Source organism: Perca flavescens, chromosome 4 (genome assembly GCF_004354835.1).
Source record: "Perca flavescens isolate YP-PL-M2 chromosome 4, PFLA_1.0, whole genome shotgun sequence".
In the NCBI taxonomy this organism is placed as follows: domain Eukaryota; kingdom Metazoa; phylum Chordata; class Actinopteri; order Perciformes; family Percidae; genus Perca; species Perca flavescens.
The window spans coordinates 22,696,400-22,720,659 of record NC_041334.1 but is presented as its reverse complement, the minus strand read 5'-3'; the positions used below and the strand labels follow the sequence as shown (position 1 = coordinate 22,720,659).

At 38.5% G+C, this 24,260-nt stretch overlaps 4 protein-coding genes across 5 annotated transcripts in view; 3 read left to right on the top strand and 1 right to left on the bottom strand.

Moving 5' to 3' along the window:
* The window catches only part of tex264b (testis expressed 264, ER-phagy receptor b), a 36,306-nt gene extending 32,361 nt beyond the window's left edge, over positions 1-3,945 (bottom strand). The window contains exon 1 of the mRNA XM_028576018.1: positions 3,480-3,945. Within this exon, the coding sequence (XP_028431819.1) occupies positions 3,480-3,734 (255 nt within the window). The 5' untranslated portion in view covers positions 3,735-3,945. The remainder of the gene's footprint in view (positions 1-3,479) is intronic.
* Positions 3,946-5,089: 1,144 nt separating this feature from the next.
* Positions 5,090-6,984, top strand: LOC114554284 (glutathione peroxidase 1). The gene is made up of 2 exons (XM_075447420.1): positions 5,090-5,518; positions 6,300-6,984. The coding sequence occupies exons 1-2, from the start codon at positions 5,288-5,290 to the stop codon at positions 6,648-6,650; spliced, it is 582 nt and encodes a 193-aa protein (XP_075303535.1). The 5' UTR covers positions 5,090-5,287; the 3' UTR covers positions 6,651-6,984.
* Positions 6,985-7,884: 900 nt separating this feature from the next.
* Positions 7,885-9,677, top strand: brk1 (BRICK1 subunit of SCAR/WAVE actin nucleating complex). Its single transcript, XM_028576273.1, is given in 4 exon segments — positions 7,885-8,078; positions 8,080-8,110; positions 8,627-8,709; positions 9,191-9,677. Coding segments are annotated over 4 exon segments (228 nt in total). The 5' UTR covers positions 7,885-7,991; the 3' UTR covers positions 9,218-9,677.
* Positions 9,678-10,561: 884 nt separating this feature from the next.
* On the top strand, positions 10,562-20,560 carry rbm5 (RNA binding motif protein 5). Of its 2 annotated transcripts, none has more exons than XM_028575869.1 (25): positions 10,562-10,706; positions 10,948-10,988; positions 11,943-12,120; positions 12,232-12,390; positions 12,539-12,608; positions 13,032-13,105; positions 14,126-14,209; positions 14,483-14,543; positions 15,286-15,351; positions 15,461-15,621; positions 15,804-15,901; positions 16,062-16,149; positions 16,237-16,305; positions 16,681-16,747; positions 17,028-17,128; positions 17,226-17,373; positions 17,838-17,926; positions 18,026-18,202; positions 18,301-18,441; positions 18,545-18,631; positions 18,882-19,067; positions 19,549-19,623; positions 19,723-19,823; positions 20,029-20,158; positions 20,269-20,560. In XM_028575869.1, exons 2-25 carry the CDS (start codon positions 10,972-10,974, stop codon positions 20,392-20,394), a joined length of 2,553 nt encoding a protein of 850 aa, XP_028431670.1. In that variant the 5' UTR covers positions 10,562-10,706; positions 10,948-10,971; the 3' UTR covers positions 20,395-20,560. The 2 variants fall into 2 exon arrangements, with proteins under 2 accessions (XP_028431670.1, XP_028431669.1); XM_028575868.1 differs by having other exon boundaries at positions 10,582-10,619.
* The last annotated feature ends 3,700 nt before the right edge of the window (positions 20,561-24,260 follow it).

The following is a 24,260-nucleotide window of genomic DNA, read 5'->3' as shown; positions in this document are numbered from 1 at the left end:
CTCTGCACTCATCAAGACACAAGGGTGCTGTCTTTTGATGTTTCTTCGATACACTGACAGCTCATCTGAAGCAACAAAGTTTCTGAAATTCAACTGAAGAAACGGGTTTGTGTCTCTGTTGCACATGGGCTGAATTGACTTTGGTAAGGCAACAAAGTAAGAAAGGCAAACTATCTTCATCCGCATACAAAGTACTTTCCATCCATGCTCAGATCTAGCGAGGCTTAATGTTTTTTTACGACTTTCAAAAAGGGCAAGTATCAGAGAGATTTTCCACTATTTCATCATTCACCACAAAGACTGACATACAGACTGATACACATTTCCTGACCGGCCCCTGCTTCAGCTGCCATGCCCACAGCTTTCATCATTTTGTGACCCAAACATGGGTCCCTGACGATGGGCAGACACATGTGTCATTTCACCACCACTCCACATGTCGCACAGCTTTTTATTTAGACAATCTATGTATCAAGGACCGCAAACCCTGACCCTGATTGCTTACTTGGAATATCAAGTTTGACAGAAAACTACATGGTTCACCCCCCGTTACCTTTTGACGTTTGTCAAAGTTGGACACAGAGGAGAGGAGGAGAAGAGAGCGGCAGGGTAGAGGTGAAGTATAGAGCAATGGGTCAGAAACCCCCTGCCTTTGAAACTGTGAAGAGGCTGGTGGAGGGAAAGGGTTTAGTAAGTGGGGCCCAGAATATGTGTTGGCCGTTTGAAGGAACAGACAGAGCCGCTCCAGCCCTGTATCCATGGCAACCATCTGAGGAGCAACTCAAGTCCTTGTTGAGGTCTTTTGTTTCTCCAGAGGAAGTGATTAAAGGAGGTAAAAGTGAGAAAACCGAGAACAGAGGATGAGAGAGCCACGCTGACACTTATCCTCTGTCAGCTGCACTTCTGAAAATCTCTCTCACTGCAAATATCAATGAACAGTGTACTTTGGACACCAAATACCAGTCCTCCTATCTGAGAGCAGTCTCTGGGGCTCCTGACGCTGGGACTGAATGGCATCCTGAGGCTCGGACGCTAATGAGCTGAGATCATTACGCCAATTATTTTAACTTAGATCAGAACTTGGCTGTGACTGTGCAGAGGAACTAGGACCCACTGCTAGCCTAATTGCCGGCTTGGGAAAAAGAGAATAAGCATAACAAAAGTGTTTTGAAGCAGAGCTGAAGACTCCATCACTGAACTCTGTTTAGATTCCATCAGGTTGTCGAGCACCAGGCTATGGCAGGTTTAAGTAGCGCCACTTAAGTCAATACTGTTGAAAAGCAGCTCTGTAAATGGCAGATATCAGCATATTTCAGAGATAGATAATCAATGCAAATATTAGAGGTGAATACTGACAATGGTAATATCACAGTATAGTTGACTCACTACCTCAATATTGATAGTTTGACAATGTTTGGTTCTGACTATTGGTGCTACCCTTTACAAATGTTTCTTCTAAAATACAAGTATGTAACATAGAAAGAAATATTCTCTAATAATGGCCAGGCAAGATGTTGATGGATCCTTCCACTCAGCTAGAGTTGCTAATTTGTAACTTTGTTCTACAAGTACAGTTTGTGGTGGTGTTGATTTGTATCGGCTACACTGACAAATGTTTATTTTGTCCACCCCAATTATACCAATAAAGAAATAAATAACAGAAACACCACTCTGTTTAATCATCCATTGTTTAAGCTTTTACATGTAAAGGCCTTTAGTATTTTAATACTACAATATTAAAAATATCTTGATGATATCTAACCTCATATACAGTATGTCCCAGCTTTCCAATGCATTCTCCAATGGAGGTCATATAGAATATGACAGTCAGCTATAGAGTTCTATTCAATATTAGCTTATGCTATAGCCAACTTCTAAAGAGCCCCTGTTTTCCACCCTGAACCTCCAGACCCCCTACAATTCAACAAACTGTACTGCTTAACCTTTTAAAAAGGTGCTACACCTTGTCTCATTCCTTCTCGTTCGGTTTGGGCAGAGCCTATTGAAAAAACAACTCACGCTGGCTGGACTCGCATTAAAATGTGGGAACTAGCACTGCAAGATTTTGGAGACCCCGGAGAGTGAGCAGGATTATGTATCAGGAAAACAGATCTAGCAGATAATATTCCCTGCTGCTTCTAGACACTGAGATTTAGGGATGGATGGAGAACAAACAAGGAATGGTTGGGAATGTAGGAAAACATCTCACAGAGAGATCCAACTCATCAATTGTGGTTTTAGCAGCAAAGGAGACGACAACAGTTTCTGTCACATTCACATAAGTGTTGTAAGCTTCCACATTTTGAACCTCGATCTTTATGGAACAAGACAAGCTAGTCATAAGTAGGCCTGGGCGATATGTAGAAAATCAAATATCACAATATTTTTGACCAAATACCTTAATATCGATACCGCAACGATATTGTAGTGTTGACTATTGGTGCTTTCACAAAATATTTACACAATGAGATTTTAGATAAATAATCCTCAGTAATGTGGATATAATGACTAAGTGGGTAAAGGCAAATAATAGAACAGTTACAACTGTCTGGTAAGATTTATGACATTACTTTACTGTAATGCAGCCTTTAAAACCAGGAAAAGACAACACTTATGGCATATTACAATATTACGATTTCCAAAATCTAAGTCGATATCTAGTCTCATATCACGATATCGATATAATATCGATATATTGCCCAGCTCTAGTCATAAGGCATGGGCCCATATGAGACTCTGACAGTATGATAACCTTCAGGCACCTTCACAGTATTGCAATTACAAAAAAAAAATATCTCAGTTTCACGGTATTATGGCATTGCAATGACAGTTATAGATGTATTATTTTTTGAATTTCTGGGTAAAAGACAACAACTTTTTTTTCCATTGAACACAATGTATTTTATTTTGAAACACACTGCACACTGGCAGGTAGAGGGATTTCTAAACTGCACTTTCTGTCCTTGACGACTCATGAAATACAGCTTATACCGCGGGAACGGAATGACAGAAAAGTTTAGTGGTTTGAAACCCTGACTTTTTCAAACCTTTTTATATACCTTGAAACCTGTAACCGGCCCATGCCTAGTCATCGGACTGTCAAGGGTGAATTCAACATAGCCTGCATGGAAAGTTGTTGGTGTTGGTGATGATGGAATATGTTTGATAATTAAATCAACAGCTGTAGTTGCAGTCCCTAGTGGCTAATATGCATTGTGGCCCTCCAACATTCAACACATCACAAAACCATAACATGATTCTAACACACATATTACATCTTCGACCACTTCAATCTCATCCATAGACTGTATAGTCGCATCAGAGAATGGCGCTATCGACATCTAGCGGTCGACTAGCTACATAACAAGTTAATATTTTAAGATCTGCCTTATTTTTAAACTAAAATATTGAGTAAAGTGCGGGAAAACACAGGTAAAAGAATCTGGTATAAAAGAGTTGTGTAATGAAAGTTTAGCTACCTTTTTAGGGTCATCATAAAATACTCCGATACATGAAAGCTTTGGTCCAATGCTGTGAGACTCCTTAAAAAGTTGTCTGCAGTTTTTGTACGGTCCTTCTTTGAATTTGTAGGCGAATGTAATCTTCTTTACGGGAGGAGAGCCGGTTAGTACGATAATGTCTGTGAGGAGTCCCGAGTACAAAATGTAACCAGCTACTGTTACAAGACTTATCAATAGGCTAATGACCACGCATAGACTGACCCAGTCTGGCATGGTATCTTAACGGCGGAGCAGGTAACGTTACCGTTATTTAACTTCGTCTGGACCCTTAACACTGTTCTTATAATTTCCTGTAACAGGCTAACATTTTAAAGCAAATGTTTGGTCGTTTTCAATTGTCACTGGTCCTTGAATGAACATGGATGTATAACTAATAAGAACTTAAAACCTATGCTTAAAACACTAAAGATACACATTACACACGACTTCCTGGAAAGTACCATCTATGCCGACTAATAGGGGGGATTTGTTACAAATAAACTTGCAAATTCTTTAAAAGAAACCATGTCGATAACGTTGTAATTCAGATTTACTGATGTGTGCGTAGGCTTACAGTCAATATTCGCATATGTTTGGTAAGTGTAACTTGTGATGCCACTTTTTAATGTTAAGTTACTTATTTTGAATGGAAGTTCCATAGAGCTCCATAGTTCCAAGTCAGTTAACTCGAGACACACGGTCAGTTCAGAGACTTTATTGAGTAGTGATTAGAAATATGTATGGAATGTCGTTTTATTCAATATTTAATTAATTAATTAATTAATTAATTAATTAATTAATTAATTAATTAATAAATAAATAAATACATGAATAAATAAATATGCCTTTGAAATACATCATGAAATAATTAAATGAGGTAATAAACAAATCGGGGGGCATGGCTATCTCTCACATTCACAACAGAGCCGTGGGCACCGTGACCGATTGCACCACGACCGCAGCAGCGGGGCTCTGTACCCAGCGCATAGTCACATATTCTGGGGGTAACTAGACCACCAACTACCGCTCAACTGACCACTGAGCACCACACCGGCTATTTATGTGGACGTTTCTGTCCTCATTCATCTTGTTTCCTTCTTGCACAGCCGCTGCAGTTGACACACCTGTAAACACAATGTTATATAAAATAAACAATACATACAGAAACGTCCACATAAATAGTCCCAAAGAAGTCCCATTCACCTTGTCTCACTTCACCATCAATGGAAATGTTCAGTTTAATGTGAATTAGAGCAGTTGTTTGCCCACTAGCTCACTTAACAACGCCTCAGCTAATACTGTGTCAACCCGCAGTGGGTACAGAGCACCGCTATATATTTATTTAACTAATTGATTCATTTTTATATGAATATTTACATTTATTTAATTATTGATGTATTTATTTCCTCATTTATTTATGTCATGATGTATTTCAAAGGCATATTTATTTATTTATGTATTTAGTTATTTATGTATTTATTTATTTATTTATTCATTTATTTAATATTGAATAAAAAGGCATTGCAATGTAGTACACCATTAACAATGCGTGGCGTCATGGTTACTTGATTTGTTTTGGGTCCAAGAATCGCAAGTCATCTAAAACAAAGTTTGTCATTTGAAATGACCTTTAGAGTTGTGTATATTTGTCCCGCCCCATTAAACATGAGGGCGGGACTTGTAGGGAACTTGTTGAGATAAACTGAACGTTTTTTTTTCTTCTTCTTAAATCGAGTCGGCTAACCTGTATGCGTAGCTAACGTTATAATAGCCTACGTCCGGAATTCATGAGAATGGCTGGGAAAGTGAGAAGGTTTTACGACCTGACAGCTAAACTGCTTTCTGGAGAAAGCTTCAGTTTCTCTGGTCTGAAGGGGAAAGTTGTTCTCATTGAGAATGTGGCGTCTCTATGAGGAACAACAACCAGGGACTATACTCAGATGAACGAGCTCAACAGTCGTTACTCCGCCAAGGGACTCGTTATTCTGGGTGTGCCCTGTAATCAGTTTGGACATCAGGTAGGCCATGTGTGATTTCAAAAGTGGCTGACATGTACGACTGTTTAACCCTGGGAGGATATTACATTTTTAGAACATGATGTGTCTCTAAAGCTCAAATGTAGGTCTATTGCTTCTTGATTATCGGACTAGAGAACAAAAACCTGAAGAATAACTAACAAAAACTGAACAAAACTGTTAATGTCATAGCCTACATTCTAGTGAAGACGTTTTCAATGGTGGTAAATGACATTTGTCTTTTCAGTCTGCTTTGAGACTTGAAGATGAAGTTAAAAAGGTTTGTCCCTTGGGCTCCAGGCTATACAGTTTATCCTTTATTTAAGTAAAAATGACAGTATCACAATGATGCTCCATTGTAAGTAAAGGTCCTGCATCCAAAATATTACTTCCATAAAAGAAGTATTATCAGCAAAATGTAGCCTACTTAAGGTATCAAAACTAAAAGTACTCAAGCAGCAGAATGTGTTTTATTATTAGGCTACTAATGCATGAATGATAAGGTAACATTGTACCTTTGTAGATGGTATTGGAGCTAATTTTAATTACTTTATATTTTATAACTTGATCATAGGTTGTACAAATCTGAATATGCAAAATAACCAGTAACTGCAGCTTTCAGATAAATATAGGGAGTAAAAAGTACAATGTTTCCATTTAAAATGCAGCATGGAGTAGCAGTATAAAGTAGTATTAAAATGGAAATACTAATGTAGGCTTAATCAACCTGATTGCATACGGTCTGTGTATAATGTATTTCTTGTTTCTGTCTTTTTTATAACAGGAGAACTGCAAAAATGATGAAATCCTAAGGTCTCTGAAGTATGTCCGTCCAGGGAATGCCTTTGAACCCAATTTTCAGCTCCTGGAGAAGGTGGATGTGAACGGAACAGATGCCCACCCTTTGTTTGTATATCTGAAAGAAAAGCTTCCATTCCCCTGTGATGATGCCATGGCTCTCATGACTGATCCAAAGTTCATAATTTGGAGTCCCGTCAGTAGGAATGACGTGTCCTGGAACTTTGAGAAGTTTCTTATCAGTCCTGATGGGGAGCCTTACAAGCGCTACAGCAGAAATTTCCTTACCATTGATATTGAGGCAGATATTAAAGAGCTACTTAAGGGGGTCAAGTAAAGTGTGCTACAACACGCTGGGTAGTGGTTAAGGGATATCAGTTATAACTAGCCTGGCCAAAAAGATTAATCATCTGTTTGGATTGTTTCATCCTGTTTTTCCACCTTCACTGTTAAACTCAATTGCACCACTCCTAAATTTGTGATATTTCCAGTGCTGTATACTGTGGTTGTTCAGCATGTTTACTAAATGAAGAAACTCCTTGAAACCTTTTTGTAAGGGAGTTTCTGATGAACATGTAAAAGACTGACTCTGCAACATGTCATGTGTATATCACAAATATCTTCATTGGGTAGACTTAAAGAGGAGAAATAAAAATGTAATGTCATTTAAAGTGCTCCTGTCATTTCAAGAGTCAAATTGTATGAACACAACATAATTTCATTGGTGGCAATCAGTGCAGCAGCACTGATTGCAAATAAATAATAAAAACAAGATAATAAAAATAAAAGATAAAAAAAGACACAAAAAAGGCATTGCACATAGTACTCATAAGAGCATTTGCAGAGTTTTTAGTTTTTAGTTTTGTTAAAGTGATATTGTGCTTTCATGACAGTAGTCCTTAGTCCTTAAAAGCTACAGGTTGTATTTGTGTGCTTGTGCATGGGGGGGACCACAGCTCTGGGGAAGAAGCTGTTCCTCAGTCTGTTAGTCTGGGTTTTTATGGTTCTGTATATTTTTTTATTTTATTTCTGCAGATTGCATACAAACCCATACAATTCCAGTATTCCTAAACGTGAAAAATGCATTTACTTTTAAGGATTAAAGTAGGCTACTTGATAGTGTTTGTTTAGATGAACAACAGATAGTTTTGACAGTAAGAAATATAGCTAGTTTAATATTTAGACTAGACGTGGTGATAGTTGAATTTGCACGTCAACGTAGAGCAAAATAATTTGGTGGCTGAAAATTAGACCACGGACCCCCATTTGATAACATTTTGTCCCAGGGTCCCCCACCGGATAGGAGTTTTGCTTTTAGATGTTTTAGAAGTGTATGAAAACCATGACCAAAATAGTCATACATTCTGTCATTGTGTTACTTATGGATGTAATTTAGCCCTATAGTGAAAATAAATGATCCCCTTTTTGCTGGGAACCCCCCCTGGGGGCCCCCTACCCAACTTTGATAACCACTGTTATAGTAGGCAATGTAATAGTAATACGCAAATTGTATTATTTAAAAGTAGTCTGTGAATTGTATTAATTACTATTAGGCTACCCATTGATTTAAAACAGCAACAGCGGTACTTCAACCGTCTAAGTTGTGCTTCCTGGTTGAACGCAGGTGGGGGGGGTAAACGTTTGATTGAACGCTACGCTGAACTGCAACTCGTCCAACATGGCTGGCCAGGAAGATCCAGTGCAAAGAGAGATTCACCAAGATTGGGCGAATCGAGAGTATATAGAAGTTATAACAAGCAGCATAAAAAAAAATCGCCGACTTTCTCAACTCCTTTGGTAAGCTTTTAACGAACAATTTTACAGATACGAGCACTAATATTGATGCTTTCAATGGCCACTCCCAGTTAGCAATTAGCTTTATCGTTAGCTGTGAGGTTGTTATTGTTTTCTCGTGGAAGTACCGTGGCAGTTTGGGTTCGAGTCACTTTAACGTTACATTTTGTTTCGCTTGTTAACTCATGTTGGCAAGTGGCAAACCATTAGCTAAATTAAAAGACTCACGTTAACGTAACTGGATTCAAGTGTTGAGACGGCTAATGGCTGTTAGGCCACTGCAAATGCTAGTCTGTTCGGCTGACAGTAACGTTATACCAGCCGCAGCATAACCCCCTGAATTTAAATGATGAAATAATGATCTCTCAGAAATTGTTGCCAGTAACAGTGAGTGACGTTGTTCACTATTGTCGAGTGAACGTGTTTGTAATTGACAGCATCGACACGCTACGCCTCATATTAAATGTCATGAGTTTTTATGGTTAACGTTACATGCTATATACAATTTATCGCACTCAGATATGTCGTGTCGATCCCGCTTGGCCACCCTCAATGAGAAGCTGACAGCGTTGGAGAGGAGGATTGAATATATTGAGGCGAGAGTAAGTATACTGCATTGTAATATAGCAATCCATTAGTTATTTATATTTGAATATTTCAAAATGATCTACCCATTACATCAGAATGAGATGTATTGTCAAAGTAAGTTTTCACTTGCATGGAATTTGAATTTGCCTTGGTGTGTTTGGTAAATACAATACACATGAAAAGGGAATAAACAATAGAGCAAGTACTGCAACAGTCAAGAGCATAAATATAAAATTGAAATATTAAAATAAAAAATATGCTAAATACACAAAAAAAAATGTGTACAGTGTAAATGTTTTAAGGCTGTAGGCCTAGAGTTTTGTGCAGGTTGTGCAAATTATTAATCAGGGGATGTATATATATATATATATATATATATATATATATATATATATATATATATATATATATATACACTATGCGCAATGGTCAGGGATACTAGTCCAGGATGTGTGTTTAATATAAACTGTAACATAATTATTTGTCTCATCATAGGTCACGAAAGGAGAGACCTTGACCTAGATATCATCATGGGAATTCATAGCATCCAAGACCTACCTGTCCACTCCCCCTCCCTGAATTCTTTGTAATAAGTGTGATGGATTCCACCCTCCTTTTTTGGGACCATATGGACCATTTTTATATTATAAGGCTGAGTTTTGTGTTGATTTATCTCATGACACATCTGTATAGAAAATATGGGTCGGTTTTGGGTGTCAGTGACTTAAGCTTCATTAATGTTACAAAACAAAAATAAGCTCCACGAGTATTGGTTTCATAAAATCTTGTGACGCTCTATTATGGATTATTACAACTTGTTGACCATCTGCAGTGTCATTACCACATCCGAGATTTATGAGAGAGTAACATCCTTGTGTGCCAAGTTGAACAATTAATTATGTAGTCAGCGTTATTGAGGACCTGCTTGTACAGTAAACTGTTTTGTGATGATTTAAATTCTGTAATAAATGATTAACAATTACCTTGTTTTATGTTGTAGCTTACCTTAGTCAGATTCAACTTTATTGACCAGGTACTGTATGTTGACACATTCAATGAGTTTAATTCTCAGTAGCTCACAATATACAGACTAGACACGTTAACAGGAAGATACAAATATCGACAAACCACTAAACAAAGATAAGTAAACACAAACATGTACAGTAATGTTAAGTATTATTATTATTATTATTATTATTATTATTATTATTATTATACATGCTATTGTTCAGGCAAGAGCTGGACACCAAACTGTATAGTAGGTCAAATTGTTATTCAGTATCACAGCACGGGCATGACTGCTGGAATTAATATTGTAAATAAATATAGTATGAATAATAAATTGTATGGTTTTGTGATTAGGTTGAAAACCAGAAACGAATTGAAATTGCCCAGATAAGAGCTACACATTCAAAAGTAGAGTGGGATTTATTAGTAGTTTATTTCAACTTGCTATATGACCCAACTTAGTGAAAGTCTTAATGTGAAAATGTTGCTAATCTTTAAAAAGCACTAAATTATAATGAAAACACCATACATGGCCTACTGTCTGCAAATGTGGCAAGCTAAAAAGCTACATACCCAGTAAAATGGCCGAAATGCAAGTACAGTGGGGATTTTGCCCTTAGGTTGGCCTTTCAGGCAGTACAAACGCTGGACATTGAGATGTTAAGGTAGCATGCCTCCTTCTTTAGCATTGGCAGGCAGATAGCTGTAACAATCTGAGACCCCAACTTTTAATCTACTATACTAAACATCATTAATTGTTGGGACCGACTAAAAAGACAAAGAGCTAATGACCAAGTGCTGCCTGTGAGACAAATACAGGGCAAATATTTTAATTTCCCAAAATGCACCGGGCTATACACCAATGCATCTTGGGACAAAGAAGGTGTCGTTGCAGTGTTGTGAGAAGTCCTTGAACGTGAGATGAATTTTCTTAGCCACGATTTTTCAAATACATTTTTGAAACACTACTAGTGGGTACTAATATTATTAAAAAACTACACTGGTAAGTTATTGTACATTCAGACTGGAAACTAAAACAATCTTATGGCTTCTCACATAAGTTATGTCTGTTTGCTAACGTCCGACTTGCAGATCCATGTAGCTAACGTTAGCTAGCTAACTAGCTATGTTAACGTTAATGGTTTACAAGCAGTTTGTTGTGCTGTTGAACTGTTGCATGTTAAGAAACTAAAAACACATCAGTGTTTGTATAAATCTAAACTCTTGGCATTTTTGCTTCCTAGAGTCCTGTTTGTGCAGTTGGGACAATGGGAGCTGATAAAAGGTGAGTAACGTTAAGCGCTGTTCGCCATGGTAGGTGTGGCCAACTAAAATGGCAGTGTTCTTTTTAAGATAGTTCAAATTCCTAACACGAACGTTAAATAGCACCCAGAACGCATATAAACAATAACGCTAGCGTTAGCCTTTTAGTAAATAGCGTTCAGATAAATGTTGTCAGGCCATTTCAGTCAACTGTGAAACCTAACCTTACTATTTCTTCGTAACCATTGGGTCCCTCTTAAAGCCAATAGGAAAATAATTGTACTACTATTTTAGTACATAAATCCAAATGGCGTATTGAATATTGGAAGTAAAATTCGAAACATTAAATTATCGTGACACAGGAAAAGTATAAATGTTTAACTGGTATAATATAGTAATGAAATGACCCCTCTCTTTGCTTGTTTAGCAGAGCTAAGCAGTGTGCTCCCCAGTTCGAGAGAGAGTTGCATGTCAGGGCTGTTGATGTATCCAACTCCTGAAACGAGACAGTGACTCATTTAATGGTTACGTTGTTACACAGTTGCCCAGCATCTCTCTGCTAGCCTTAAAAAATCAAGAAATATTAGACAGGCAGAAAATCCTGCTGTTTCTTGAGTGTTATTTTTTTCTGGAAATATTTGGACTACCAGAATACAAAAAACATTGTTTGAGTGTTTATAAAATTTAAACAAATGTATAATTGAAAATGTTTGCTATGCAGAAGCACTGTAGCACACACTGTAAGTGTTGAAGCGTTTTCATGTAAATGTTTGACCATACTTGAGGCAGTGCCTCTACAACAGGTGAATAAACACAACAGAATAAATCATGCTTATTTTTATGTCTAATGTTAATCAAGGAATTATGTTGGTGAGTTTGCTGATAAAATAGTATTTGATTGATGTAAGGAATATTGTGAAAGTGCAGACTAGTTCTACTGATGAGTTGTTCTGCCTTTCAATGTCCTCCTGAATAGGATTAGTCGGACGGAACGTAGCGGTAGATATGGCTCTAACCAGTCGCGCGATGAATCAGAATGGCGCGACAGGCGAGAGAGGGACCAAGAGCGTGATCACAACATGCGGCGCTGGGGCGAAGAGAGACGCAGTGAGCGTTTTGAAGGAGATCGTCGAGGATCAAGAGACAGTCCAGAGGTAGTTATTATAATATCAGTGATTTTAATGGTAGTATAATGTATTATTAAAAATACTTGTTGTTTGATGACATCCACACTTAACTGATGCACCGATATATTTGTTTGAAAGCAAAGAGAAAGGAAACGACGCAACAGCGATAGATCAGAAGATGGTTATCACTCTGATGGCGACTACCCAGAGCAGGATTACAGAAAGGAGCCTGGGGAGGAGAAGAAGAGTAAGACCATCATGCTCTGGGGTCTGTCTCCTCATGTCACTGAAGATGATGTAAGTATTTAGTTTTGTTCAGCAGACATGCATGCTTTTAGTGTTTATTTTGGTTTGATGTATGTGCACCACTCATTCTAAAAGAAATGCCTTTGAAAGTGGTAGGTTTTGAATCATGATAGTAACATACCATCTGCACGTTGTTCAGATTTGTTTTGCCATAGACCAACTGGAGGGACCGCAGCCAGTGGATGTTAGGCTGATGAAAAAGAAAACAGGTGAGAACCAGATAAATGACGAACTTCAGCCTCCCCCAGTCTTTGACCGTAGGGCAAATCTGCTTCCATTCAGACCCATTTCCCATAGCAGCTAGGAAAGAATAGTATCGAGGTACTTGAAAAAGGATTTGAAATGTTGATTTAAGACTTAAAATTTCCATTCAATGTGGATCCTTTTAAGGTAAGTAAGTGCAGCAGTTGCAGTTTTAACAAAAACCCTATTGGCAGACACACTTTGTTTTTGAGTGTGTTTCAAAAGTGGTATTCAGCAGGAATTCTTGCTATGGTAAAACTCCTAAGGAGTGGCCTATTGTGTACCAAACAGGGCCTGGGTCGTGAAGCAGTTTGTGGAAGAGTTTGAATAATATGCCCATGGACTCTTAACTAACACGCCTCCCGTCTATATTTGAATGCTGTCTCTAGGTATAAGCCGTGGTTTCGCCTTCGTGGACTTTTATCACTTGCAAGATGCTACCCGATGGATGGAGACCAATCAGGTTGCTTCACAATCGCCAAGTCTAGTTTTAATCTTGGGGATATGTTGAAAAATAACCCAAAAGGCAACCAAAGTGCATAAAATAGTGTTGAAACTACAGATTTTTTTGAAGTATGCCACAGAGCAAAACTATTTGATTTGTATTCTAGTAGAGATTATTATATACATGATTTACAACTTAATATTAACTTAACAAATCTGCTGTTTAGTTAATTGCAATGGCAGTAGCATCAAAGCTGCAGATTTGACTCCTATTCTCAGGTTATCTCACAAGATAAGGGATACTTTGTCAATTTGAAACCAGCTCTGTGTCCTCTTTCTGTGGTCAGTGTGTTTAGATGAACAGTGTTTGGCTTTCTTCTGTGGTGCCAGTGCTCTGAGCAGCGGAGGTCTGCCAAGATCTGCCGGATGATGCAAAACTCTGGCGGACTTCTGTGACGCGCTTCGCACCATCCAGTGGATCTCGGCAGACCTTTGCTGCTCTGCTGCGTGTGGAGCTATGGAGCTCTGTTCACTAGTGCCATGGAGGGATGCCAAAACACTTTTCATCTAAACACAATGCCCACACTGACACAGAGCTGGAGTTAAATTATCAAAATATCTCTTTAAGGAATCTGCATTTAAGATAATGAACACTATCTTTATCTTGCTGATAAAGGCATTATCAAAGATAATTCAGAGTTGAATGTAAGCTCAGCCTATTCTATTTAAGCCTACTCCTCAGTAGATGAGGTTTCTTTTTAATCTTTTTTTTTTCTTTTTCTTTAAAGCAGTCAAAGATGTCTGTTAGGGTCACATTGTACACTTTGCTCCAGCTCAGCCTGGGCACTCGGGTCCCAAACACCTAAACCCCTCTATACATCATTCTCACATATACATCATGTGCCTGTCTCGTCTTTAACACAAAGGCTATCTGTTGGGGGTCCCTCTTCCCCTTCTCTCCCTTCCAACACTGCTTGCTCTGTTGATGAGATTGGTGCTTGCCAGGAATGCTTGAGTGACTTTTGTCGTCCTCTTTCAGAAACGTCTGACCATCCAAGGCAAAAGCGTGGACATGCACTACAGTCACCCCAGAAACAAGTATGAAGACTGGCTCTGCAACACTGTAAGTTAATGTAATGTTAATCTGTCTTGGTTTCATGGCCATTTTATCTAAACAATGCTACTACAGAACACGTCATACACAGAGGCCTATATATGTTAGGCCCATAAGTTAAATTGTTGCAGTCCTGTCAGCTTATTTTGTGGTACACCTACATTTGAATAAGCGGTAAAGGTTAGGTTGTGTCTCAGGTAAGTATGGTATGCTGCACCAATATAGATTGGTTCAGGGCTTTAGTAGGTGTATAATAAAAATGATGTGAACGGTTACTTGCAGTGTGGCCTGTACAATTTCCGGAGGAGGCTGAAGTGCTTCAGGTGTGGAGCAGCCAAAGCCGGTAAGTAGTTAAATCAATAAGAGGCCACTGACTGCAGACATCCGGGCAGCCTGTGGCAACATTGCTGGGATGCAAAGCAAAGTTTGTGTTTTTGGTGTTGTAAAAGCCTAGTAAACCAAAATATATGGATTCATAAGTGTCTCCACTGTCAGATGTAGGCAAAATGCATAGATGGGAAACAGCATGCATTCTTTCCTTGCTACCTGACAATAATACAAAATGGGGACAAAACACAATACATAATGGAGTTTATGAAATAGGCTATCCAGTGTTTCCCATACATTGATTTATTTGTGGTGGCCCGCTACAATATCAACGTTGACCGCCATATATTGATTTTCTATTTGATTAATATTTAAAATGGCTGAAAAGCTATTTCCTCATTGATTTGCTCAGCCGCTCCTTGGCCCCCTTCTCTCTGAACACATTTGGACCCGTGACATAAATTGAATACTTTTTTTTTTTTTGACATGTAGACAAAGAATCTGAAGATTGTCCTACAAAAACACATCACAATACTAAAAAATATCATAATAAATAGTTTTATAACTGCTTATCCCCCTCCACCCCCTGTCAGCCACCACCACAAATACACTCTAATTTTGAGGGAAACACTCTGATGTTGTAAATTCCGACTCATTTTAGCTTTTCGACACTTTATACCCCATTTCCAGTTCATTGATTCAACAGTTCTGAACGTTCTGTTAATGGACCTCTTACTTCTCTGTCATTTTTTCAACAGAAAGTGAAACCAGCAGTAATACTGGAGTCTCTGAAACTCAACCCAGCGGAGATTTCTATGGCGATAGTAAGGACTTCTCTTTTATAGATGCAATGTCCTACTTAGTTGAAAATGAAAATATAATATGCCTATCCATGGTAGGTTGTTTTTAAATATAGACTTTTGTCTTGCACAGCAATCATCCTGAGAAATATTGCTGCTATGACCAACGTAGAAGCCATCTTGACATCCCTGGCACCATATGCTAATCTTTCATCTAACAACATTCGCCTCATCAAGGACAAGCAGACAGGCCAGAACAGAGGCTTTGCGTTTGTACAGCTGTCCTCTCCTTTGGTAAGGCATTCTTTTAACATGTACAAATGAACATTGTCACAATTTAACGTTATAACAACCAACCACTTACCAGTGGCTTCCATTTGCCTTTGTACTGATCTTAAATATTTCTCCTTGATGAACTTGACACCTCATTTATGCCTGCATTTCACTTAAAACTGTATATCACTCCTTTTTTACAGGAGGCCTCTCAGCTGCTAACCATCTTACAGGGACTGCAGCCGCCTCTAAAATTGGATGGAAAAACAATTGGGGTGGATTATGCTAAGAGCGCTAGAAAGTGAGTATAAAAGTGTATAATTTGCGTTGAAACGTTTTACCTACACCAATATTGGTAACGTTTTAATTCCCTTTGCAAATTGCCTGTTTTGATCCACATAAAGAGAAGAGAGATTCATCCACGCTGAAATTAAAAAATGTTTGCCCTTTGCCTGTTTTAGGGACCTTTTACTACCTGATGGGAATCGTGTCAGTGCCTTCTCTGTGGCCAGCACAGCCATTGCGGCAGCCCAGTGGTCTTCAAGTCAGGTAGGTCCATTTTCTGTCAACATCCTGGGATTTATCATCTCCCAGTGTTATTGTAACAGGCTCATAACCCATGCTTGACCTTTTCAGCCACAGCAGAGCTCAGAGGGAATGTCAGAGTACAGCTACCTGCAAGAAGGCTATACTCCAATGTCACAGGTTAGTAGAACCAATGAAGCAAACATTGTAACTGATCATCTGTAACTTGAGAGCAGAGGCATTCTGATATATTTCAATTAGTTTGCTTTAAAGATGCATTCAATAAAAAATTTCTCTTTAGTAGTACCTAGTGGCAGCTTTTGAGGCTTTGATTCACCATTGTCAAGCTTACTGACCATTATAGACATAAGCCTCAGAGATAAGACATGAGGTTGTACTTTTAGATCATAACAATGTTTTAAATATTCAGCCAATGTTACAAAGTTTACACTGGCAAGTATTCACATCCTCTTTTGGGTAAAAAAACTGACTTAGTTAAAGGAATTTTCTCCCTATTGAAATAAATGTATTTCAATGAATGACTTCTTTCAACAGGAATACCAAGTGTACTACCAGCAAGCAGCAGCAGCCAGCACCTCCCAGGGAAATGGGATTCTAGGAGGTATGTGATGCTTTCACATCTTAAATAGATGTTGATACAGAACCTTTTGATATTACAGTAAAATGTAGTTTTCAGCATTTTTTATGAAATGACATGCAGCTTAGATTTTTCATACTAAGGTTGTAGGAACAACAAACGCAGCAAGTGGTTAAACCCTGCTTTTAGAAGCAACAAGAACAGACAAAAGAGTTTATGCTAGATTCTGAACAACTTCATAATTTGACTCTGTTTTCACTGTGATGTTGAGTGTTGTCACAGAGCTTTGCTTTTCCAATTTCAGCTGCCCCAGGTGTAAAGATTGTTCCAACTGTAGCTGGAGTAGTAATCGCGCAGACTGCACAAGTCTACCAACCTCATATAATTGCGCAGCCAGCAGTTCAGGTAACATACATTTTTGTTAATACTGTAATTATGCTATAGTACGATTGTTAAAATGCATGGTGTAACAATCTCTAAACAACCATTACATTAATTGCAGGCATTGTCACTTGCCCAGCAATTGGAGGCGAAAGCCCACACAGGACATCTTTCAGGCATTGAAGCTGCATCTGTGCCTGGTGGCCTTGTAGCTTCTGCCACTGTTACCGCTGCCAATACATTAGCAGCCTCAGCTGACGCAAGCACTGGTATGAGCACACAAGATCCCTTAACACCTGTCCTGTTGTAGTGTGATGTGCATAAAGACAAAATCCTCTTGAGGTCACTGTCATGGCCATACTGTATATAGTATAGAGTACAGCTTGAAACACAGACTTGTGAATTTGGTTCTGCCTGTAGTTTAAGAGCAATATGTCCTGAATAAAAAAAAAAAATGCTCAATAGCAAACTGATTCAAAGCGTTACATTTACAAACAAGACAGCCACGACTAGTCTTTCATCTGACTGAAAATATGTGGGCCGTTGTTTTTATTACTGCTAAAGCTGATCAAAAGGCCTTTAGCGTGATTTCAGTGGGGAAGGCTGGGAAGACTTAAGGCTGGGGCCACTTATTGATTTAGCAATAATTTAAAAATATTGGTTACTAAAATGTTTTTTAATGCTTGAAAACTTTTCTACCCTTGTTTTTAATGTTATGTTTTATAATCTACAGTTCCTGATACGTCCACCTATCAGTATGACGAGTCCTCTGGCTACTATTACGATCCTCAAACTGGCCTCTACTATGACCCAAGCACTCATGTAAGTAGCGCACAGCCACTTGGTTTTCTGTCATGTTGGTGAAAGTCACACAAGTTCACATTGTTTTGATTATGTGCATTGGTGTTTGTCTCTATTCAGTATTACTACAACTCTCAGACCCAGCAGTATCTGTACTGGGACAGTGAGAAGCAAACATACGTACCTGCCTCAGCCGACGCAAATGCTGCACTAAATGATAACGCAGCAGCAGGCGGCAAAGAACCTAAAGAGGGCAAGGAGAAAAAGGACAAGCCCAAAAGCAAGACTGCTCAGCAGGTATCATGATATATATCATGAATATTTTGAATCATCCATTTTATCATTATCATTTTTAAACTTTAACCTCTTGTTCAAATCTCTTTTGATTTTTATAGATTGCTAAAGACATGGAACGGTGGGCTAAAAGTCTCAACAAGCATAAAGACAACTTCAGGAGTAGCTTTCAGCCCATTAGTCAAGAAGAGAGGAAGGAGGCAGCAGCTGCTGATGCTGGCTACATACTGTTTGAAAAGAAGGTAATCCAGTAAAATTCAATATCTTCTGAGACCGCATGTGTAAGCTTTAGACTTTAACATCCTAAATGGACTAATTTATTTATGTTATATTATTATATTTTAGCAGGCAGGCAGTCTAGACAGACTCATTCCAGAAGTACCAAGGGGCCCTGAGGAGGAACCACCAACCAACTCACTCAACACTTCCAAGGTGAGTGTTTTCTGCATCCCTTTTCCTTTGCTGTGTTTTCTTGTCACAGCTATTTTAATTGCATTTTTTATATATATATATATATAAATATATATATATAATATATATATATATATATATATATATATATATATATATATATATATATATATATATATATATATATATATATATATATATATATGCACTGCCATATGTGTTCTTTATGTTAACATTTACACCTGCCCTTTTCTATCCATGGTTTGGTTAGTGTGGCCTTGTGGCAGCCTACAGTGGAGACAGTGACCCTGAGGAGGGGGTAGCAGAGCCTGATGGGGGTGAAGGAGGCCAGGACAAGCTGACAGACTGGACAAAATTGGCCTGCTTGCTGTGTAGAAGACAGTTTCCCAACAAAGAGAGTCTAATTCGACATCAGCAACTCTCTGACCTCCACAAGGTAACCTCACACACGATTGTAGGGCTGTCCTCGACTAAAGAAATTCTTAGTCGACTGACACTTATACGATTTTGTCGACTAATAGATTAGTTGATTTAATTGACAGAGCTGTGCGTTTTGAGAGGTGGTTAAGAATAGAAAAGCATAATATAAATGTAGTTAATTAACCATCTGTAAAACTGAGTTTCTCCACAATTAATCCTGCTAAAGCACCAGTTTAAATCTTGTTTTTACCATAAATGTGCTCAGAAGTTTCTTGGAAATAAGTAATTAAGCATGAATAAGCATAAGAAAATGACTAATCGACTAAAGAAATCTTAGTCGACTAAGACCAAAACGACCGATTAGTCAACTGATCGACTAAGAGGTGGCAGCCCTACACGATTGTCTTCAGGACTAAGTAGGGGGGAAAAAAAAGAGTGTCATTAAAGAAAAACATAAGACCATGAATTCACGGATGTATTCATTTCATCTTTCTTAGAAAAACATGGAGGTTCTCCTCAGATCCAAAATGACCGAAGCAGAGCTGGAAGAGTTGGAGAGAAAAGAAACTGAGGTTTGTATTAATACAGAATTGCTAAAGAGTCCTGTGGTTGCCCTACTTATTGTGACTGCATTTTAAAAAGCTTTTTGTTTTTGTTCTTCTGGTAAATAGCTGAAATATAGAGACCGTGCGGCTGAGAGGAGAGAAAAATATGGCATCCCTGAACCCCCAGCGCCCAAAAAGAAGAAGTTTAGTCAACCAACACCAGTAATGTAAGCAACTTAGTTGTGTTAAATTACTGATTTGTGTGAAATGCTATTGCCAGTCCCTGCAGAGCTCAGTTGTGTGTGTGCGTGTGTGTGTGTGCGTGTGTGTGCGTGTGTGTGCGTGTGTGTGCGTGTGTGTGCGTGTGTGTGTGTGTGTGTGTGTGTGTGTGAATGTTCTAATCATTAAAATGTCCCTTTTTCTCCTGTGCAGTAACTATGAACAGCCCACTAAAGACGGCCTTAACAGTGACAATATTGGGAACAAAATGCTGCAGGCCATGGGATGGAAGGAGGGTAAAGGTCTCGGTCGCAACCAGCAAGGCATCACTACACCAATTGAGGTATTCACAACATTTACCTGGTGGTGTCGGGTGTATCCAGTACCTATCAGCATCAATAACTGTATATATGTCAAGTACAAGGTACTAAGGTTTGTGGTTTTCCTCCTCAGGCACAGTTGAGAACAAAGGGAGCTGGACTTGGCACTTCAGGCACCAACTACACACTCTCTGCTTCAGACACGTACAAAGACGCAGTCCGCAAAGCCATGTTTGCGCGCTTCACTGAATTGGAATGAGTCGTTAGTCTCAAACTCAAATTATTTATTGTCATGGTATGCAGATTATTGCTTTTTTTTTTCTTCAACAGTGTAGTGAATTGGCATTGAAGCAAAAGAGAGGTTCTCCCTTAAGGATCTCTCTCCATGTGTGATGATTATGCCTTTTGTCAAAATGTTTAAACCAGACAATAGAAAAAATCGGTAATGGAGGCTTATTAAGATGGTGAAGAATATAATTTATAAATTGTACATAGGTTAAAAAGTAAATTTACTTCCCTCGTTTACATAGTTCTTCTGTGTTAATGCCATTTTTTTTTTTTTGGCAGCATGTTAAGATTGTACAGTTTATACAAAGGTCTTGTCTGTTTGTACAGAAAATAAATGACATAAATGATTAATGGGCTTTATCATATTTTATCACCCTTAGCAGAATTTTAGTTTAGTTTTTATAGTTTACTATTTGAAGACAGGTGGTCTCAATGTGCGGTGCCATTTTAATAATTTTTAACATTTTTGCCGTGTGCATGTCTCCTGTAAGTTATTAGATGTTGTAGTGAGACTGTCCTTCCACTAGAGGACACAGGTTTAAAGCCATTCATTCTACTGGGGTCTCCTTAAGGAAGACACACAAGGTTTTCCAGCTCCTGTATTTAGGGGTCCAAGCCTGAGGGTCTGGGATCGATGCTGATCCAGCAGAGCTGGGTTCCCTTTTGAAACTGATTTTTTTATAATTCTTAAGTCTATAAAAGTCAAACTGCAGCCTACACCGTACAAGTTATGCAAGTGATACTTTCAGGGGTGGTAAAGAGTGTGACACATAGCTGGGAAAGGAACAATTACACACATCCACCAGCACAGGGCGCTATAAAAATAAGAATGGGTTTTACCCTGGAACTCATGTACGTTCAAAAACCTTATATCCACAAGCTCCCTGAATGGGGCTGAATCTCTTATAGGCCACATGTCTGCCTAGACTTTCATAATAGTAAAATCACGATTGATATATTAACTTCTCCTAGGCCGTGCGTCCGATCTGCATGAAACTTTGCACGTAGGATCTGCCGACCGCCCTGACAAAAAGTTATCAAAAGAATTTTGGTCCGTTCAGAAATGTTGAATTACGTACAAACAAATGTGTGTAGCTAGCTACAAAAACAAACATTTGCATGTCTCGGCCGAACAAAAACGCTATCAAAGCAAAACTTTAGATTATTGTTCTACATGCCACTCCGAGGCTTTGAACCAAATTTGGCGAAAATCGGCCATTGCGGGTGCTACAATCAACTTAGGCGTTTTGGCCAATAACTTAATGCATGTAAATGGGAAATTTGGGCTCTGCTTTCACGGACTCCACGGTCTGCTGGGGTCGACTCTGAACTGCTACAGTTCTACTTTGGTTGTTGATCTTGCAGTCTAATTTTCCTAATACCTGTAGATACATTCTTTTTGAGTTTTTCATTCTAAGATAATACACCGAACCAAAGAACCACTTGACATGTAAAAATTGGTCACTTTAACCCATCTTCCCGGTCTTTTTCAGCTCTTATGTTTGCCTATAATTTATTTATTTATTAAAGAAAGAAATTGGTTTGTGTTGCTCCCATGTACCTTTCATTTAAAGAGATTATTGCCCTTCGTTCAAGGTCCTTGTGCATCTGCTTGTTAGTGGCAAGAGACAAGCATCAAAATTAAAGCATCCTGTAAATAGAGACTAAAATGCTTTTATTTACTGGATACTGTAGCCTACTCTCCATTGTCAAACTGCTCAGTAAAGGGTGCATTCACCTGGCCCTGCAAATTTGATTGCAAATGATATTGTTCGTGGTCAGTCTGTCGGTCTCTGTGCTAGCAGTCCTTATACAAACAGTGTGTTACACAATGGAAAATAATACAATACATCCCATGGGTTACTTCATGGACCTTGTGGTGCCTCATCCTTTGATATTTTCACCTCTTTGGGAGAAATGTTCTGAGCCTCACATCTACCTATTACATAAATATATTGTAGCAATATAGCCTGCGGTCTGAGGTGGAAAGTCCACTGTTCTATTCCCATCCTGCTTTCTCAGAAACATCAAACATCCATCTGCAGCTTCAGAAAGATGAGCCCTATCCCTCTCTCTATGAATAGGCTTATGTAATTCTTTTAAATGTACTATAAAATTGATAAAAGAACTTTGTTCTGCTCATTGCTAAAGCAGATTTTGACAACAGATTTGGGCAACATGTATGTTACGTAAGTAGCCTAATGTAATTCCTGTACCACCTGAGAGCACCAGGGAAGTCTTAATGGTTCTCGAACCAGTGTGACAGTCGAGTTTGATAACATGTCCTCCTCCTCCTCTTGTTTTGTGAACACTCTGTATCTGTTCTTTGTAGACACCACACCTAAAAACCCAGCTGTGCAATAGAATAAGAAACAGTATACTGTATAGTATATATTCTAAAGCAAGTATGTAGCGCAGTGCTGTCTCTAGTCCCTGTTTGTGCTTCTCATTAATTACCATTACTGTACATTCAGGACATCTGTTTTCTGAAAAATAAATAACTTTCAATTGTTGAAAAAGCCAGATTGTTTTAACAACACTGAAATACATCCAGCTGTTCTGAAGACTCTTCTAATCACCTGGATGAAAAATAAATATTGATATATGTCCATGGTCTTTTTGTACAACTCAAGAAAGCCATGAGAATTAACATTATTTTGTTAAATATAAAATAATAGAAAGTATCAATAAAGACAAATGAAACTGATAATACTTTATATTAGACCTGGGGCAGAAACACGATTGGTTTCCTCTATAGCACTGTGATTGAGGCAGCCCACCAGACATAACTCCTGGTGAGGCCTAAACCTGAAACCTCCACATTATAGGGATCTATATTAGCATACATGTCTCACTGCCCACTTTACATATATGCAATGTGTATGATAGGTTGAACCATATTATTCATCTCTCAGAACCACACACAGACACACCCACATACGACTATTTTTTGCATGTCGAGTGTTTCTTTGGTGCCGTTTTATCTTAGACTGAGAAACTAAAAAAGAATGTATCTACATACATAGATCTCTATTATTACATACAGTACTTCTCTTGCACTTATTATCATATAAATACACAGCATAAGACTCCGGTGGATTGCTAATGTTATTTCAGAAAAATACCTCAAAGGAATAGACACAAGATCAGCTTTTTTTACTTAATAGGAAAAAAACATGTAAATCTGTGCAGGTTCTCAGATTAAAAAGAAAAAGCATATTCTGCAACGGTGGAGTCTCGTTTATAAATGCTACAATCTCCCCTTGAGGCAGACCTTGAAACTCTGCTTATTTTGTTAGAGCTTAGGTCATATTAGCAAATGTAAATATATCTCATATCACTGTCACACTGATGATATCCAGTTCTATGTCTGACTAGTGACTACCATTAAGAACTGAACGGCTAACAACTTTTTACAGCTTTAACACAAATAAGACTACTCATTGTTTCAGATAGAGTTTGCTCAGTGTTTGGGGTTCCTTTTTTTCAGCTGTACAGTCTTATATCAGACATTTCTGTGTTATATTTAATCGGCTGTTGACCAGATTCAGCAGGATGACTCCCAATCACTCCCATCTTATCCTCTTTACATTGGCTTACCAACAAGTTCAGGATTCATTTTAAGGTTCTTGTTCTGACATATAGAACCCAGCGTGGTCAGGCACCTGTGTACTTATCTGACCTGCTCCATCCTTATATCACCAGTAGATTGCTTAGGTCTTCTTCTGACCAGACCTTCCTGGTAGTCCCTCGCGCTCGACTAAAAACAAAAGGTGACTGTGCCTTTGAAGTGGTGGCTCCGAGACTGTGGAACGCCCTTCCTGTCAGAATAAAAGT